The 19,062-nt window shown below is 45.9% G+C and overlaps 1 protein-coding gene across 5 annotated transcripts; it reads left to right on the top strand.

The window, feature by feature from the left end:
* Positions 1–52: 52 nt before the first annotated feature.
* LRRC8A (leucine rich repeat containing 8 VRAC subunit A) lies at positions 53–18,958 on the top strand. Of its 5 annotated transcripts, none has more exons than XM_064393789.1 (4): positions 53–239; positions 3,227–3,352; positions 11,946–14,109; positions 16,842–18,958. In XM_064393789.1, exons 3-4 carry the CDS (start codon positions 11,953–11,955, stop codon positions 17,115–17,117), a joined length of 2,433 nt encoding a protein of 810 aa, XP_064249859.1. In that variant the 5' UTR covers positions 53–239; positions 3,227–3,352; positions 11,946–11,952; the 3' UTR covers positions 17,118–18,958. The 5 variants fall into 5 exon arrangements, with proteins under 5 accessions (XP_064249859.1, XP_064249858.1, XP_064249857.1 ...); XM_064393788.1 differs by lacking the exon at positions 53–239 and adding an exon at positions 1,674–1,780; XM_064393787.1 differs by lacking the exon at positions 53–239 and adding an exon at positions 1,776–1,863.
* The last annotated feature ends 104 nt before the right edge of the window (positions 18,959–19,062 follow it).

A 19,062-nucleotide genomic window follows, 5' to 3' on the forward strand; every position in this document is an offset into this window, starting at 1 on the left:
GGGGCCGCTCTGAGGGCTCGGCTGCCTGGGGAATGCCCCGGCTTGTTGTTCAGGTGGAAGCTCATGCTGGCGTAGCGGCGTATTTTTTGGTGGTTTGGCTGTGAATACTTTAGCGTGGCGATGGCATGGAATTGCCCTTTGAGCGAAGCCTTCAGTCATTTTGAAAATTGAATTTTTAAAGTCAAAATCCTCTCAGATATTTCATCCTGCGGGCTTAATGTTACTCGAGAAGGGAAGGGGTAAGTGTAAGGTCCTCCTGGCTCGACAGAGCCCCGAGCAGATCCTGCGGCATTGCCCGGCAGGGACAGCAGGAGCTGAGCCCTCCCTCAGTGCTTGGGAGCTGGCAGCTGCTGCAGTGAGCTCCTGAGGGAAAACTGCCCTCTTCCTTTAGTGACAAGGCTTCCCCTGCACCCATGGGTCAGGCCGTGTAAGTCTCCTGGATAATTTCTGTCGCCCTTTCACAGCAGGAAAAAATGAGCCATGGGGAATGGAAGCGGCTGCATCCGCTGTGCCAAAGGTTCCAGCCCCAACGCGACACCCCACAGGCATCCCTGAGGTGATTAAGCAGGAGGGAATGTCTGCAGGGAGAGGAAAGCCCTGCTTTCTACATTTCTGTTTAAATCAAGCACTGAAGCAAACAGATGGAAGGAAAATTTGGCTCTGCAAGAATGTTCGTGTCACATCTGGAGCCTTCAAATGGCTCAGTGGCATTTTTTACTGCGCTTTCTTTGCCCTGTCCTCCACCAGCCTTGTGCCTTCCCTCGTTGTTGTTTGCCCCTGAACTGAGCTTTTTTATTTAGATATGTTAGCAAAAAGCCTATTTTGCAGAAAAGTGGGCAATTTTCTGTCAGGTCCATGAGTTGAACTGGCTCAGGGTGGATATGAGGGCAAGGAAAAAGAGATATGGGCAGGGAGGAGTAGGGAGAAAAAGGGATGGACACAAGCCCCCACCTTCTCTGTCAGGATTTAGACATTATATTGGTCCATCAATATAAAGAAACTTCACCTTCATGCCCTCTTGAAATTCAGCAGAAAATTTCTGCATGAGGTCAGTGATGTAAAGGACACATCTCAAGTTGTACTTTTTACTGTGAAACTCAAGGAAAGTTACAACCTTCTTTTTCTTCAGGTAATTTTTATTTAACAAATTCAATGGGACATAAACGATTCTGAATTAGCGTTGATTAAAAAAAAAAAAACAACAACAAAAAAAACGAAAAAAAGCTATTGCACTGGGCTGATAAGAGTCTACAGCCCTATGTCATGGCACTGGGATCCCTGGTTCTTTGGTATAGATCTTGTGCCTGTGGCTACAGGAAGTTGCTAAGACTTATAATATTCCTAGAAAGCCAGAGATGCACTTACTTTATTGTTACAGACATCACTGGTGTAGAAAAGTTAAAATTGGCTGCACTTAACCACTCAGAAATGCCTGCTGTACACTAATAAAATTACAACTAATGCCTTTGAACAATCCTTTATGAATTTTAAAAGAAATTATGCTTCACAGTGTCCTCCATTGCGTCAGACAAGTAAAAAATAACTACCAGTGAATCACTTTTTTCAGGCACCACAAACGTCTCAGCAGCTGGATGCCCTCGGCTCCTTTAAGGCTGCCGCCATTTTGAGCGCTGCCCGCTTCCAAGATGGCGCCGCCGCCCTCACTCCCCCCCGTTCCCGCCCACTCCCCTGTGGAGCGCGCCCTGCACAAAGATGGCGCTGTGCCCGCCCCTAAGATGGCGGCTGGACGGGGCGATGGTGGCAGCGCCGGCCGGGTGAGGTCAGATCCGGGGTGGGGCCGCTGCGGGCAGGGCGGACAAAAGGCGCCGGAGCGGCGTTCGGGAGGGTGGGTGCCGCGGGCAGGTGGGTGCGGTGGGTTCCCGGCACGGCCGCGGCGGGCAGGTGGGTGTGCCGCGCTCCCCTCACGCCGCGGGCGGGCTGTGGGGACGTGTCCCCCTGTGGGGTGATGTCCCCGCGGGGATGGGGTGGGACGCCGGGTCGGGGGGGGCGCGGCTGAGGGGGCTCGGAAGCGGCGGGCAGGAAGGATTTGCTGAGTAATTGGGCAGCGATTCGGTGCCTCCGTGTCCCGCCGCCCCTGCTCTCCCACCGGCCGGGGCGCGGGGCTCCTCGCCCGGTCTGTGGGGCGAGGCGGGGCCGGGCTGTGCGCAGTGTCTCCCGGCGAGGGGAGGACGCCGCCGTTCGTTACCTGCGCACGGAAGCGCGGTGGGATTTATTTATATCTCCCGGAGGATGTTTGTTTCTGTGTCCGGAAAGCCGCGGTGGAGCGGCGGGGGCTGGTGCCGAGGTGTGCTGGGTTGAGGCTGGTACCCATTGCCTGGAGCGGGGGGAAGGTCAGAGAGTCCTCCCCTCCTGGTGCTGCCTTTGCGGCACTGTGGTACGGCTAAAATGCAATAGCTCTGGTTTCCAGGGTGTTGCTTCAAAATCTGTCAGCCCGAATGATAACTTTGCGATCAAGAGGAATGAACCCTCGCACATCTTCAACATTATGGGGTTGGACTTTCTCCCACTGATGTCTGTTCTTTCTCATTTCTCCCTGTTGTTGACACAGTGCTCTCCGATGTTCCGCAGTCCTCTCCTGCATGGCTGGGAGGCTGGATGCTCGAGAGATCCCTCTAAGGATCTGCTCCCTTGCCTGTTTTCCCATGCCCTGTGCTGACATGCAGGAAGCAAGGAAAAAAACTGCAGCCCTGTTGTAATTTTTGTTGATGCTGCTAAACTGCTTCCACTTCAAGAAGATCCATGTCATGAGCGAAGGGGCAGTTGCTTGAATTTGGAGTGGTTAGGAGAGTGATCTATGTTTTCTGATACCCTGATAGTAACATTTAAAGTGGATTGGGCTTTTCAGACTAGAAATTAGGCAGTAAAGTAATCTCTTTCCCTATCAGAAAATGATTTGTTATTCTGCCTCTACTTGTGTAGACTTAGTTGTGATATTAGTACTCAGCATCTCTTTTTGGCTGGGTTTGCAACACCTTCTTTTTGGTAACTTCTTTTAGAATAACATATGCTGGGAATTCCTTCCTGTTGATTTTAACTTGGCTCCTAGTGTTCTTGCCATGTTTCTAGGTATCAGCATGTCTCTTTCTGGCTCCCAGTGACCCTTTGAGTTGTTTGTGGCTTCTTAGATACTGTTTGCTGAGCTTTTACATGTCCCTCTGTGAACTTGATCCCCTCTTTTTTGCTGATAATCTGTGTTTCATTTCAGGGAAACTGTTCCCATGGCTTGTGGGGAGTGCAGCGCTTCAGCACTCACTCAGGATCCAGCAAGTAGGAATATCAGCCACTTCCAGCACAGAGAACTGACGTGCAGATAGCAGAACCCTGCTGCAAGGTGAGGGCTCTGGGCCAGCTCTGAATGGTCAAGCCAAAAAAAAAAAAAAAACAAAACCCAGGATCCTGCTTAAACACAGATGCAAAGCACAGTGCATGAGATAGTTGATATTGAGGCAAGGTGGTTGGTCAGACAATGGTGGTATTTGTGGTAGTGTTATTTAAATTCTGGAAGACTTAGCCAGCTTGGAGATGACGAAGGAACTGGGCCTTGTAAAAGTAAAATATAACAGTATATTGTCACCATAAAACTAAATCGTGGCCACATAAACTCTGACTTGTTACTGCACTTAACAGTAAATACAGAGGCTGCCCAGTAAATGTTCTGGTGACTGCTGCCTGAAGGGAATGCAGCTGAGAAGGAGGAAGAGCTCTTGGTTTGGTGGGTGCCCTTCCATTTCCCGGGGGTTGATGTTTGTCCTCTGTACAGGCGTCTCCAGGCAGCTTTTCCCAGGCACTCACCTGTCATCTGTGTGGGTGGCAGTTGGGCAATGGCAGAAACCACTTGCAGGAATCTCCCAGCTTCCCTGGTTCTGCACTGGGACAGTGATTAAAGGGATTGCAGAGTTCTGTGCCCGTTTTCAGGATGGGAAATTCTGTCCAGCTTGGCTGTATTCTTACCAGGGATGTGCAGTGTTTTGATTCCAGAATAGAAGAACCCCTAAGGCTTCTCTGGTGTTCTGGCAGTTCACTGACTTTTCTTTTTTTAACTTTGTCATGGTATTTGAAAACTCTTTTAATTCTTGTAGGTCAAAGACAACATGCATAAATATTTCCTTAAAGCATGCCAGAAGCCATGTGTTAAAAGCTAATGTTGCCATGCTTGAGATGGGAGTGCCTGAAGCCTCCAGTGATGACTTTCTGAAGCTGGTTACGTTATAGTAACTGCTGCAGGCAGTGAAGAAAGATAGTCTGTGGTCTGAGGGTCCCTTGTGTTATTTTAAAAAAAAATAAATTGGAGGTCACGTGTATCAAATTATTGCTGTGTGATTAGAGCAGGCTTTTTAGAAACCTTCATGTGCTTTTTCCAAATACTAAAGAAGGTTTTTGTTCAGTAGAGTACTTTAGAAGCAAGCCTATTTGTGTTTAACTGAGCTTAACTGGTGTCTCAGAAAATAGAGGGGCAGTATGTGGTGAGTGGTGCTGGTGAAGGGTTTATTAGGATTTCTGTGTGGGGCTCATTAAAGTGAGGAGAGGTGTGCACAGCTGTTCTTTTGGTAATGGTTAAAATTCAGAGTCTTCAGCTGCAGTGTGGTGAGTCTCCCTTTATGCATTTTTACAAGTGTTTTCAAACCCAGCCTCAGTTTGGGATATGCTCACTAATACTGAACAGGCAGTTTGCATGCTTTGGAGAGTGTAAAGTGAATGCTTCCAAGCAGCTTTTTTCTTAAACAGCTGATGTGGTGCATGCTCTTGTATTGCAACTTGAAATCCAGTTCCTATAGCTGATTTATATCTGCCCTTCCCACTGCTGTGAAACTGCTTTTGAATCTAAAAGGTCCTGACCCCCTTGCTGAAGTAACAGTGCTGCCCTCCTCTCACCTTGTGTACTAAACATTGTTAACACCTGCTATAAAATTACCTGGAAATTCACAAAGCTCCTCTAGTGACTGCTGCTCCTGTAGCTTCAGCCTACTTCTGTGCACAGTAAAGATGTGTGCTGGACTAGTTAACAGCTTCTCCTTTAGAGTTGTGGTTTATCAGACCTTGGTGATGCAGGGTGAGGTGGTCTGTTTTTTATTAACTGATACAGTCAGAAAATGTTCTGACTGGAAGTCACAGTTTTGGAGCTGGCCGTTCTGAGGGCAAGCCCTATAGGGAATATATGAAGAGGTACTTGCTCCTCTTTGTTCAGACTGGGACAAAATATTAGTGTGTTGATCGTTGATGTCTTAATTGGCTTGCATTGCTGTTGCCTGTGTCGTTTTTCATCCTGACTGGCTCATCTCTTGGAGCTTGAAAATAGCTGTGGTAACACCCATGGATTTGTGCGTGTTGTGACAGACTGTCATCAATGAATTAAGTTATCCTTGCTTGTACTCACTTGGAATTTAGTGTTGACTTCTTATCTGTTGTTAGTTATGCCAAAGCTCTGCTCTGTCTGCCCTTCCCACAGAGAACTGAGAGCAGCTGGTTCCTCCAGCTCTCAGTGCTGGAGTTAAGTGCTGAAGAGCCCCCTCCTGCATCTGGTGAGGTGCTTGGAGCTGGTCTGGTTTTCTTGAGTAGTTACTAGCAGAATTAATTCAATCACTTGTATCAGGCAGTACAAGGAACTGCTTCATGGTGTCCTCTTGGAGGAAGCCAGCCGTACTTTTCCAAGAAAGGTTCGATGCCCTGTCCTTGAAGCATTTTTGTTACGGCAAAGAGAAAATTAATTTTGGATAGGAAGCCTGTGGCCATGTACATTCATAATTTATAAGCTGACACAGCCATTTTGCTCTGGTTTACATCAGTGTTGCAAGTCATCTGATGGACTTAAATTTACAACACCAGCACACAGTCCCTGCCCCAAGTGTCAGTGATGCTGGTAACTACAGACTGTGCTCAGTTCTATGCAGCTGGGGCAAAACACTGTCAGGAGGCAGAAAATGTGGCAGGCCAAGCTAAGTCTAGCATGGATTGTTCTGGTGGTGCAGCTGTTCTTCCCTGTACTTGTCAGGACACGCGTGCTTGTGTGATGGTAAACAGGAGCTGTTGCACTAGGCTTAAGACTGAGTCTTGCATCTGACAGAGTCAATTAATGGGTAGGTGTAAAGGTGATAAAATACTATCCCTATTGTAGGTGGATTATTCTTTTTAATGATCTTCAATAGAGACAATGTGATGCAGTGCATTCACTTAGTCCTGCTGTGTCATGTGGCTTGGGTGGGGCTGAACGTTGTGAAAACCACCTTACCCTGCATTCAGTGTTGGGTTCACTGCCTGTTCCACTGAGAGAGGAGTGTGAGTTCTGGCAGCTGCTGTTCCACCAGTCTCCCTGTCAAAATGATAAATGACCCTTTTAACTTGACATAGAATCATAGAGTGGTTTGGGTTGGAAAGGACCTTAAAGATCATCTAGTGACCCTGTTCATTTCTCTGGCTCGGAAGATGTTTTGTCCCACAGGAGGGTTTTATCTTTTTAAAGCAGAAGGGGCCTGATACAGGAATAATGGTTATTTAGGGCTTTGGCATGTGGCTTCACTGCTGGTTTGTTCTAAGCAGCAAAGGACAAAACAACTTCAGTTGTTCCATGTCTTGGGCTTTTCCAGCTGATCATGTGGCTGTTCTAGAGCTTGGAAGGTTTTCTGATGGGTGCCTGAAAGCAGCTCTGTTTTCAGCCTCTCTTTTTTCCCCCCCTTAATTCTGGGCCTAATAAACATGGGGGAGGAGAAACATAAATTCCCAGTCCCGTTTCTGCCCAGTAAGCTCTTGCATTTCCTGATTTTTGAACAAAGAGCTCTGTGTCATGCCCTTCTTTAGGATTTCAGGTGGCAGCTTGCTGAGGAGGGAAGCTCTGCTCTGTTGAAAACTTACAGTAACGTGTTGTAGCTCGTTAATAATCAGGGCTGTAGTCTTGAAAGCATCAAAGTTTTTATTTCCTCTATCCACCTCTGATGCTGTCAGCACCTGAACAACTCCCTCTTTCTCTGGGCTTCTGAGAGGTGAGAAATTGTCAGCAGGGTTTGACTTGTGCTTTGCAGTCCACAATCTTAAAATGAAATCAACTGGTAATTAAAAATGTGTGTAGATGAAACTAAAGGGTTGCAGGATTCGACATAAAAATTCATCCACGTCTACTTACCCTGAACTGTTTTGTGAGACTAAATGTGAGGATTTTCTTCAAATCAGGGGGATTTGTGTATTCATGTATGTGTCTTGAGGTTGTGCATATAAGTGTTTTCTGGCCAATAGCTTTGTTAGTAACAGAGTGGCCAACAGGACACTGGAAAGAGGAGGCTGGATAAAGTATTCAGCAATGATGAGTCAAGCTGACAAACTGGCCAATGAAACAGAACAGTGATGTTGTTTCTGTTCACTGTGTCCTGAGCTGGATGTGCTGGCCAGCAGCTGCAGGCAGGAATTTGAAGAACTGTTCAGCTAGGTGTCTGTTGACAATAGGTCAATCTTCAGTTTTTGAAATGAAATAGTTTTGGATAGAGCAGTTGTCAAAATCAGAGAATAGTTACTGAATAGTTACTCTGTTAATACCTGTGGTTTGTGGGGAGCATTCATGCTCTCAGCTCTGTCAGCCTTTGAGAAGGTACTTGCTGCTTTTATGATGTCTGTCAGCTAGATGCATTTCATCTTGTTTCTGACTGGTTTTACTGTGTAGGTGTGGTTTGTTCAGAATGTCCCTGTTATTCCAACGTGAGTGATTATCTTTCTCCTCCAGGTGTGTTTGGTAGAACATAGGATTAGTGCTTGGTGATGCTTATGGTTGGCTGAAGGCTGGGTAGGTTGGGCAGGCTGGTTATGTAAGTCTGGAACTGCTGGTCCTTCCCTTAGGACAGCCTGTTCAGCATTAGTGGGGAGGCTGTAGGATTGTGCCCAGCAGGCTGAGGCAGGGATGGTCTCTGGTGGGATGCAAATCTGGATCCAGGTGAATTTGCAGGCCTTGAAGGGGTATGTACTAGCCAAACATGGAATGTGTAAATATTTCAGGAGCATATTTATCTTGGCTGTATTGATCCTGTTGTACGACAGTGGGGCTTTAGCATACAGATGTTTTACAATCTCAGATGTTGCTGCTCTAAACTAACCTGAGGTAGTTCTTTATTGGATATAGAGAAGCTCAAAGCAGTGTTGCTTGATGTAGCTGAAACCCTCCAATGTGAAGTCATTTCTGAGGGGGCAGGGGTTGGGGGACTGCTCAGGGACTGTGTGGTAGATGTGTCTGGTAAGTTGACAGGAGTTTGGACAGAGAAGTTTTGATGTATCAGCCTACGCAAGTTTAGTGAAGTCAACTTGTTCATAAACTTAAGCACTCTTTCAGCATCTCAGTATTGATGACTTCCTGTGGCAGAGGTAACTACACTGCAAATCTGCCTGTTGCTGAGCTCCAGCTGGAAGGCTCTGCAATTTGAAGTATACATGAAGGAGCTTGGACGCTTCTTAACCAACACTGCTCTGACACTGAACTTCCTTTGTAGCTGTTGCTGTCCATAAACTCAGTCACTCAGTTCAGGTGTTCTGTGCTCAGCCCTTGGTGAGGCTATGTCCTAGAAGTGACTTGGCAAATAAAAGCTTCTTCACAGTGGATATTTTGCTGCTGACAGAGTGTCTTGGAATCTAACTCTTAAAAATGCAAAAGCTTGAAATCTCCGGTGTACTGGTCCTGGGGATCTTGGTTTGCTCTTGGTCACAAGGGAGGTAACTTTATTTCTGGCCAGCTCTCTTCATGCAAGGATTGTTCCCAGTCCTATACCAGAATAATACCCTCCATGTAAATCCCTCAGTTCTACTGCCCATATTGGGAGAGTTGGTGTTCCAGCTACCTGTGTGTTTTCTCCCTGTTGAGTGATGGAAATCCCAGTCCTTGTGGGAAGAATCCTCCTGTGCATTGGAGAATCAAGTGATAGAGATGAGCCCTGAGAATTTCACTTTTACTCTGCTGTTGTCATCCACCCCAGCAGCAAAACTGCTCTGATCCAGCATGGAGAATGTTGCATCAAGAATTGTGTTCTAAAATTATTACAGGATGGAGTTTACAAAATAAAGATGGCATTTGATGACAAGATACATCTCCTGATGTAGAACCATCAGGAGATAGAATTGAATTGCGTGCACAGGGAACCTGGTGAGGAGGCATGTGACTTTCCCCATCTACTTTTTCAAGTTTTTGCTGGGTACTTTTCCCTTTCATTGCAGATACTGGGGATAAGGTTAGATAAGACAGCAAATTCCAGCTCCTGCAAAGGTGGCCCCTAGTTTTATTGTTCCTCTTTGGGACTTGAATGGGGTCTCCACTGCTCCCAGAAGTGGTAATTTGCTGTCAATGTTCTTTTCTTCCCCTAGTGCCCCTGTCATTGTTCCTGGAAGGCAGGAGATTTCCTGCTCCACCCTGTTAATTGCTGACACTGAAGAACTGTAATAGGTTTCAAGGGATGCTCATGATTTTTTTACTTGTCTTGTAAGTGTGCAGTGTAAAGGGCGGTTTCCTACCCCATGTGCCTGGTAAGCAGAACTAGGGAGCCAGTTGTACTAATTTATTTTTGGTTTCCTTCCTACATATCCTGAGCTACAACTCAAAGTGAGTGAAAAGTTCGTTCATTGTGAGAAAGAATTAGGCATTTTCTGGATTGAACAAAATGAGTAAACCTAGCACTACAACAGATGTTTGCAAAGGTCATGAGACCCCAGTTCCTGAAAAGAGATCATCCCAGTTTCATAATCCCACTATGGAGGGTCTGATACTTCCTACAAGTTTCTCTACCAAGAGGCAGGAAGCAGGAAGGACCTTTGAGGACAAATGGTATCAAGGCAAGAGGAAAGAGATAAACATATTTTCCCCCCTTGATATAAAAGAACCTACTCCTTCTACTCCATGAGTAGCTGTTTAACTGCTGGATTCATTTCAGATGTGGTGTGTAGAGAGAGCTTCTGTACCCTGCTTTGTCCTGCAATTATTATTTCTGTAGGACATTTAGGAAAAGCTGTCTGTGAGTATCTGGCACATGGGCTCTCCTCTCCCTGAGGCAGATGTATTCCAAGGAGGAAGCTGAAATGCCTTGCCTAGGGCTTGCAGCAAGGTAGGCACAGGGCTGGGAGGGAGGCTTTCAACACCTTGTCATTCTTCTCTGGCTGCTCAGGTGTTGTCCAGAAGAGGTTCAGCTTTGCCTGCTCCCTCCCCTGTTGATGTTCTCCTGCCCTGTTTAGTGCAGTTCCTTCTGGAGAGTGTGTCAACCACTTCTCAGGGGCTCTGCAGTCCTACAGGACATTTTTTACATTTTTTTCCTCTGACAGTGCTCTAGATCACTGTTTTCATCCCTTGTTTGTGACTTGTCTGGTTGATCATTAATAGATTTGTCGTTCCTTGTTTTACTGAATTTGTAGAACAGGTAATACCACTTTTTCTTCTCAAAATTACCCACAAAAAGAAAGTGGCATTTCCCCAGCCTGGCTTTTGTGATGGACTGATATCAATCTGTCACCTGTAGTTGCTTGAAACCTTCCCAAGCAGCACTGAGCCAAAGCTGTCATTTGACCACTTATTGTTGTAAACAGCAAACCAAAGAATGGAGTTCTGTATTTAGTGTCTCTAGGGAATGTGGTGCTTTTTGAGTTCATGTTAGGAATGGCTTTCTTTGCAGTTCCGTGGTGGAAGTTAATTTGAAATAAAACTTGAATTCTACCAAAGCAGGTGGTGTGGGCACGCCCGCTTGTCACAGAAGACTTTGTCCCAACCAGTGATATTGAGCTTTTGGCCCTGCAGGACTTGTTGGACCATCTGTACAAATGAAATCTTAGGGCTTGGGGTAGCATGCTTGAATTTTTGTTTTCTCCTTTATACTTGAATTGTGTGAGTTTCAAAGTGACTGGAAGACTAGTGCTTGTCTTGCTCCTGAACTGTGCTAGAAGGATGCAGTGGTACTACTGCTTTTTCACTGTCATTAGAATGAATTGCAGTGACTCCATGTTCTTCTGTGTTGCCTGTCAAGTAGGGGAATTTTCTGGGCTCCATTATCCCTGGATCAGTCAGGCTTTGGGGCTTTCTGTGGCTTGTGGAGAGCTTGCTCAAAGTTTCATCTGCAGGTCTGAAGGATAGAATAAGCACTGCCATCAGGCCTGTGCTTCCCAGAACCTTTTGGTTTCCTTTGTGACACTTAAATCCCTGCTGAGATGAACTCTAGGTTGGTCAGAGAAGCAAATTCTTCGATGTTTCCCCCTTCCTCTGTTTCTGAAGTAAGGCAAAAACCCAGCTGCTACAGCATTTCAGTACTGAATTTATCAGAAGACAAGTAGCTAATCTTTCCTTGGAGAATTAACTCAAAGGAAGGAAGCCAAAATTACTTACTTGGAAAAGTTATGATATTGAGCAATGTTTTTTCTCATTTCCAGCTTGCTTTATGAATGTCATTATGAGTTGCATCAATGAAGTGGTTAGAGGAAACATAACTGTATTGTATGTAGATCTTTTTCCTCGCCCCTGCAATCTGAGAACCAGACATCTGCAGAAGTTTATGTAGAAGCAGTAACAAACCAATGATAAATGTGCTCTGTGTGTAGATTTTATCACTTCTAACAGTGCTGGCAAATTCCTTCATCTCTGAAATTAAATCCCTAGATAAAACAGTAAATTTCCAAGTGCTGTTCTGGTCAAGGGAGTTAAGTCTGCTCTGTGAGCTTTCTTTGAGTGTCTTACCCCACAGACTGCTAACAATAAGTACAGTTCTGAGGTTTTGTGACAATTTGTCTGTCAGGGAAGGCTGAACAAACTTCATGTCTGGGCTGTAGCAAATGACTCAGGCAGCCTCATTCATTTGTCTCACAGTTACTTGAAACTGCGTCTTGGCTAATCCCAGTTTTGCTATGCCAGCACTTAACATGTGTTTTCTCATGCCCTGTTGAAGAGCAGAACAAAACCCTTAAAGCTGTTTCTGGTTTGCTTCCAGGTGAATCATGATTCCAGTCACCGAGCTGCGCTACTTCGCTGATACTCAGCCGGCCTATCGCATCCTGAAGCCGTGGTGGGACGTCTTCACCGACTACATTTCCATAGTGATGCTGATGATCGCCGTGTTCGGAGGGACGCTCCAGGTCACCCAGGACAAAATGATTTGTTTGCCCTGTAAATGGGTTACCAAAGACTCGTGCAATGACTCTGTCAGGGGATGGACAGTGGCAGCCCCGGAGCGTACCTACTACAACACTAGTCTTGTTGCCTCTGCTGATTCGGGGCCTACCGGGATCCGATACGATCTGGACCGGCACCAGTACAACTACGTGGATGCGGTGTGTTACGAGAACCGTCTTCACTGGTTTGCCAAGTATTTTCCTTATCTAGTGCTGCTACATACCCTCATCTTTCTGGCTTGTAGCAACTTCTGGTTCAAGTTCCCAAGGACCAGCTCCAAGCTGGAGCATTTTGTGTCTATTTTGCTTAAATGTTTTGACTCTCCATGGACAACGAGAGCATTGTCTGAGACGGTGGTGGAAGAGAGTGATACCAAACCAGCATTTGGAAAAATGAATGGCTCCATGGACAAGAAATCCTCCACAGTCAGTGAGGATGTGGAAGCCACTGTTCCCATGCTGCAGAGAACAAAGTCTCGAATTGAGCAAGGGATTGTGGACAGGTCTGAGACTGGTGTCTTGGACAAAAAGGAAGGTGAGCAAGCCAAAGCACTCTTTGAAAAAGTGAAAAAGTTCCGTACTCATGTGGAAGAGGGAGACATAGTTTATCGCCTGTACATGAGACAGACCATAATCAAAGTAATCAAGTTCATTCTGATAATTTGCTATACTGTGTACTATGTCAACAACATAACATTTGATGTAGACTGCAAAGTGGACATTGAGAGCTTGACTGGCTACAGGATGTACCGCTGTGCTCATCCTTTGGCCACTCTCTTCAAAATCTTGGCTTCTTTCTACATCAGTCTGGTGATTTTCTATGGTTTGATCTGCATGTACACACTGTGGTGGATGTTGAGGCGGTCGCTCAAGAAATACTCCTTTGAGTCCATCCGGGAGGAGAGCAGTTACAGTGACATTCCTGATGTGAAAAATGACTTTGCCTTCATGCTCCATCTGATCGATCAGTACGACCCCCTCTACTCCAAGCGCTTTGCTGTCTTTCTGTCAGAGGTGAGTGAGAACAAATTGCGGCAGCTGAACCTCAACAATGAGTGGACTTTGGAGAAACTACGCCAGAGGATCACCAAAAACTCTCAGGATAAGCTGGAATTGCATCTTTTCATGTTGAGTGGCATTCCTGACACAGTCTTTGACCTCATTGAGTTGGAGGTCTTGAAGCTGGAGCTTATCCCTGATGTCACTATTCCCCCCAGCATTGCTCAGCTCACCAGCCTTAAGGAACTGTGGCTCTACCACACAGCTGCCAAAATTGAGGCCCCAGCCCTTGCCTTCTTGAGGGAGAATTTGAAATCTCTCCACATCAAGTTCACAGACATTAAGGAGATTCCTCTTTGGATTTATAGCCTGAAGACACTAGAGGAGCTTCACCTGACAGGGAATTTGAGCGCTGAAAACAACCGGTACATCGTGATAGATGGACTGAGGGAGCTGAAGAGGCTGAAGGTGTTGAGAATGAAGAGTAACCTCACCAAACTGCCGCAGGTGGTGACAGATGTTGGTGTCCATCTTCAGAAGCTTTCCATCAACAATGAGGGCACCAAGCTCATTGTCCTCAACAGCCTTAAGAAGATGGTCAACCTGACAGAGCTCGAGCTGATCCGGTGTGACTTGGAACGCATTCCTCACTCTATCTTTAGCCTCCACAATCTGCAGGAAATAGACCTGAAGGACAACAACCTAAAGACTATTGAGGAAATCATCAGCTTCCAGCACTTGCATCGTCTCACTTGCCTTAAGTTGTGGTACAACCACATTGCCTACATCCCCATGCAGATAGGCAACCTGACCAACTTAGAACGCCTTTACCTGAACCGTAACAAGATAGAAAAGATCCCTACCCAGCTCTTCTATTGCCGAAAACTTCGGTACTTGGATCTCAGCCACAACAACTTAACTTTCATACCACCAGATGTTGGACTTCTTCAAAACCTGCAGAATCTGGCTGTGACAGCCAACAGGGTAAGTGAGCAAAGAGCTGAGTTGCTGTGTGAGGAAATAGTGCTGGCACTTCTGTTATCTGTGTGATTAAACATACTACAATGGGCTGTAGATACAACTGGCACCGGTTTGTAGCTCTCTGAGGGGTTTATCTGAGGCCAAACACTGCAGATAGCTCCAGGGCAAGCCTGTCTTCCAAGAGTCCTTGTCCTGTTGCATTTCCTCTCTCAACAGTGAGGCTACTTCCAAGTGCCAGTTAGAGGCTGTTTAGAAAACCTGCAAGTCAGTTGTTTCTCTGCAGTTGGAAGCATGTAGTGTCTAGATTGATATAGATTTTGGGCTTAAAATGGAGATCTGAGAAACTGTAGTCTTAATCTAAAACTATGTGCTTAAAGCTGTCTACTTCAGACATGTACATACACTGTGGGAGCAGCCATGCAGGGAATGCATGTCTGGCTGACAGCTTTCCTTAGAGTACTTTGCATTTGTAGGGACTACTCCGTAGTTTGGTCTTGTAAATGTGTGGGTTTTGTTTCAGTCTAAGTGCAGGGCAGATAAGAGAGGATGACCAAGTGTGCTCTGCTGCCTGATTACCATAAGATGTTTCTTGGCTTGTGTTAGAGGGTGTTTATTTGCTTAAAGCAAACTATACCCATGTCTAGTTTTTTGTTTCTTTAAGACTTAGACTTCATTTACCATGTCTGACAAAGCTGAAGCTTTGATTCATTCTGTCTGCACATTCCTGAGAGACTTTTTAAGTACAAAAGGCAGACAGATAATTAGGTGCTTCTGGTTTCTTCTGGGACCAAGCAGAATTGTCCTGGAGCATTGCTGGTTTTCACTGTCATACATCAAGGTCCTTCCTACTATTGGCAGGATCTGTTCCTGGCTGAACACTGCCAGATTGCTTGTGAGAGACACAGAACAGCTTGAGTGTAGTTTGGCTTTTCACAGAAGTGCTCTCAAATCAAATATTTAATTGATAGTGTATTTCAGTATGAGACAGGGTTCCTGAAACTCCAGCCATACTTTGAGGTTAGTGTCTGGAAGCTTGTGCCTCTGCAGAGTAGGGGCAGACAAGGAGCAGTCATTCAGCAATTGCAGCTGAACATCTGCTCAGGGGTTTCCTGGCACTGGAGGGTTATGCATCTGTTTGTGTGGGTGGCTGAAGCTCTGGTAAACTTTGTGGTATGTTACTGTTCAGAACTCTCATAATTCTGCACCATTTGCCTTCTGGCAGCCTTCCTAGCACAGCTTCCCAAGGGTTAATCTGCAGTGTATCCTCTGCAGTTTTGGGGTGGAGCATTTCTGGGATGAGTGGAGTTAGAGCAGCTCCATTTCCTGCAGTACAGTGTGGCACCATCCCATTTCTCTCTGGAAAAAAAACCATGTAACAGGAAAGCTGGAGCAGCCTTTGCTCCAGGGGGTTCAGAAACAAAAGGTGGTGAGGACCCCATGGAGCAGCCAACCTGTACTGGATACCTGGGCAAGCCAGAAGTACTGACAGCCTGATTACTCCCAGTAAATGGTGACAGCAAGAAGCACAAGGACTGGTAGACTGGCACTTCCCAAGGCCAGGAATTATCTCAGATCTCCTCTCCTAGCTCAGTAGTCTTGGTAAATAGAGACTTCTGGAGTTGGTTGGCACTACTGTCCTGTTCTGGAAAGCGGGCTGTTCTAACACATTGCTTCCTTCCTAAACCAATACTTGTCCCTCAAATAACTATTATTTTCAAGAGTCTGTGATCATATGTTGCTGTTTGCAAAACACTCCAGTACCAGTAACAATGACTGCATTGAAATGTCTCTAATTGGTCTGGTTTCATCTTGGCTTTTTCTTAGATTCCTCCTCATTCAGAATGGATTACAGGCTAATTTAGCACAAATGATACACTACATAATTTGAGTTTAGAAAAATAATTTTTGCTTTTAAAGGCAAATGATAGCCTCCAAGCTGAGACTTTGTATTAAGGGGAGGATCCTGAGTCGCTGCATTTAATTTCTAGCCTAGTGTTTGCTAAACCTTGGCCATAGAAAGAAATTCTTTGGGAATACTGGACTGTTACAAGGATTTGCTAGAAATAAGCCTTACTAAAATAGTGATTCATGGTTACCTGAAGGTGGTGCTGGGAAAGCTAACAACTGGTGACTTTGTTGTTGTTGTATTTTTGGCACTGTAAAAAGCCCCTGGGACTTGGAGCTTAGAAAGTCTTTGCAACATTTCCCAGCCCTACAGAAATGATGGAAGAAGATTCCCAGTTCTCAGGGCCAGGAGGTTGTACCCATGTAATCTGTCACCTTACAGCCCAACTAGAAGTGCTGATCCAGTCTTTGTTCAGTGTATTGTCAACTGTAGAATGATGTCTTAAAGCAAAGGAGCTAGGATCCAATGAGAGAATAAAGGATTTGGGATGGAAAGAAGCCAATACAGATGAAAGCATGTGGCAGTATAGGCCAGCTATGAGCAGGTTTCTGGTCCTCTGATCCTGGTCTTGGAGACAATATCTGCTTTAGCCACCACCATTGGTGATCCCCTGTACCTAGTGCAGTGTCTAAGAGGAATCCATACAATCAGAGTGCTGGGAGCACCCAAAGCAGGAAGCTCAGAAAGCAGGAGCTCACTCAAGGGAGAAGCAGACGATTGAAAACACTGACTCTGTAAACCTTGGAGCTTCGTGTTGGCTTGTGGTCACCTGTGAAGGCGTGTCTGTGTCTGTTGGTGACTTTGCCTATGATTGGTTTCTTTTTTTCAGATTGAGAGTCTCCCCCCAGAGCTGTTCCAGTGCAGGAAGCTGAGAACCTTGAACCTGGGGAACAACGTGCTGCAGTCCCTGCCCTCCCGGGTGGGAGAGCTGACCAACCTGTCGCAGATAGAGCTGCGCGGGAACCGCCTGGAGTGCTTGCCCGTGGAGCTGGGAGAGTGCCCGCTGCTGAAACGCAGTGGGCTCGTGGTGGAGGAGGACCTGTTCAACACCCTGCCCCTGGAAGTCAAAGAGCGCCTGTGGAGGGCAGACAAAGAGCAAGCGTGAACCCCTGAGAAAAGGGGAAAGCCTCTGATCAACTAGAAGGAAGCAAAAGGCCACTTCAGTCCCCTTTCACCCAGATGCTCCCCTTTCTCCACTCCAATCACTATCAAACTGGCCAAGGAGTACTTGACAAACATGACTCTGAATGAGTCAGCTTCTTGCCTCAGATGCAGAATGGGGGAGGCTTGGGATCAGGATGAGGATCAAGACAGATTAATGGCCTCTGAGCAGGGCCCAGAGGGAATTAGAGGTGTTGCTGTTCTTCTGGACAGGAATTGGGGTGAGATGGATGGTGCTGGTGAGAAGAAATGACCTTTGAACGGAGGAGAAAATGAATGTGGGGATTGCTGCATTGCTCCTAATAGGGCTTACATGTGTCAGGGACTGAGGGAGTTCAGTGTCCTGCAAGCAAAGATCAAGAGACAAGGAAACCTCTTGAACCTCCATCTCTGTGACAGCTGATACTGCTCCCCAGATTCAGTCAGTGAGCCCCCAGACTGGGGTGGGATAGGACACAGACAGCTGATTTTATCTAGATGCTGGCATTAGGATTTGGGAGATAAACATCTCACAGCTGCTTGAAGGCAGAATTTTTTTTTTTTTACTAATTTTCTTTCCCCTTTGCACACTCCCCACCTTCTCCTCTGCCCCTGGAGAAGGAACCAAACCTTTAAGATTGCACTACTGTAATGGTTTCAAGTCACTTGTTCAGGTGAGTAGATCACAGCATCCTTCTCCAGCTGATGTCCTGGAGGCACTAACTGACACAGTTCCAGAGCTTTAGCCTGTTCTGAAATGGATGGTTATAGTGCAGGTGGGAGGTCTGGATGAAAAGCAGTTGGACTGTCTAATCTACTCTCTCAGAAGCATTGAGTTGCTTCTGGCTTTTAGTTCCAAGTTACTTTTTAATTGCTGATGTTTTGTTGCATATCAAGTAGAATTGTACAACTGGCCAGTGTGTCAGGGGCTCTCATGGGGTTGGAGAGGAAATTTGGGTTTCCTCTGCACCTCTTGTCCCCCATTCTGCCTTCTCCCTAAATTAAGTTGTTCAGTGCTCTGCCAGTATTTTTCATGGATGCAGTCTGGAGAGCTGCTTGATTGTTCTCTTCTGTTGTTCCCCTCACTTTAACAGCTGTCAGTTCCTGTTACACCTCTTGACCTAAATAAGAGGCTGATGCTGATTGAACCTGGTGCTGGAAAAGAAATCTTGTCCTCTTGTTTGTTCCTTCCCTTTTCATTCCCTCAGTGTTAAGGAGGAGAATGAGAATCCTCTGTGGACTGAGCTCTTCTGACTTCCTGAAACAAAGCAGCCTTTACTGAAACAAGTCTGACCTGTTTGGTGGTATTTGTCAAAAAACCCCTCAACCTTCTGGGCTGGCAGAGGTAGATAATGTGTAACAGTTACTGATTATCATGTCCTTAAGGTGGGGTGGTTAAGATGCCTCTGGGACACAAAGGTCTTCATTTTTCCATCAGAAGGAAGAGGAGGTGCCTGGACCTACAGGTCCTGGTTGTAATATTCTGCATCAGACCAACAGGTCAGCTCCAAGGTGCAGTGCTGCAAGCTGGGGCATGAGAAGTTTGGAGGCCTCCCATGTGTACAAAGGGGAAACTACATCTGCTCCAGTGATTCCTGACAATCTGCCAGCAAGTGCCCTGGCTTATCACCTGGCTTGTGGTGATCCCATGGATGTTGGGGCAATAAGGCCCAGTGTGGCTCTCTTCATCAGATGTAAGATATGAAATATATATATACTAAATATGCTGAAACCATGAACAATGTTAACTGGACTCTGGATTTATTGATGTTCAGATGCTTAAATAAAGCTACATTAAAATCAGGAGATCTGTTTATAAAACTGCTTTTAAGAAAAATGTAAATCTTGCTTCCCTTAGTCCATTCATTATAAAACGTCTAAACAGTCCAGGGGATAATATAATTAAATCT

The sequence above is a fragment of the Passer domesticus genome, chromosome 18, assembly GCF_036417665.1.
Source record: "Passer domesticus isolate bPasDom1 chromosome 18, bPasDom1.hap1, whole genome shotgun sequence".
Lineage (NCBI taxonomy): Eukaryota > Metazoa > Chordata > Aves > Passeriformes > Passeridae > Passer > Passer domesticus.

What these genes read in the sequence shown, in the direction of transcription:
- LRRC8A (XM_064393789.1), top strand. Translation starts at nt 11,953, where the DNA reads ATGATTCCAGTCACCGAGCTGCGCTACTTCGCTGATACTCAGCCGGCC. An exon ending in TGGCTGTGACAGCCAACAGG is followed by an intron (nt 14,110 to 16,841) that starts GTAAGTGAGCAA and finishes TCTTTTTTTCAG; the next exon opens with ATTGAGAGTCTCCCCCCAGA.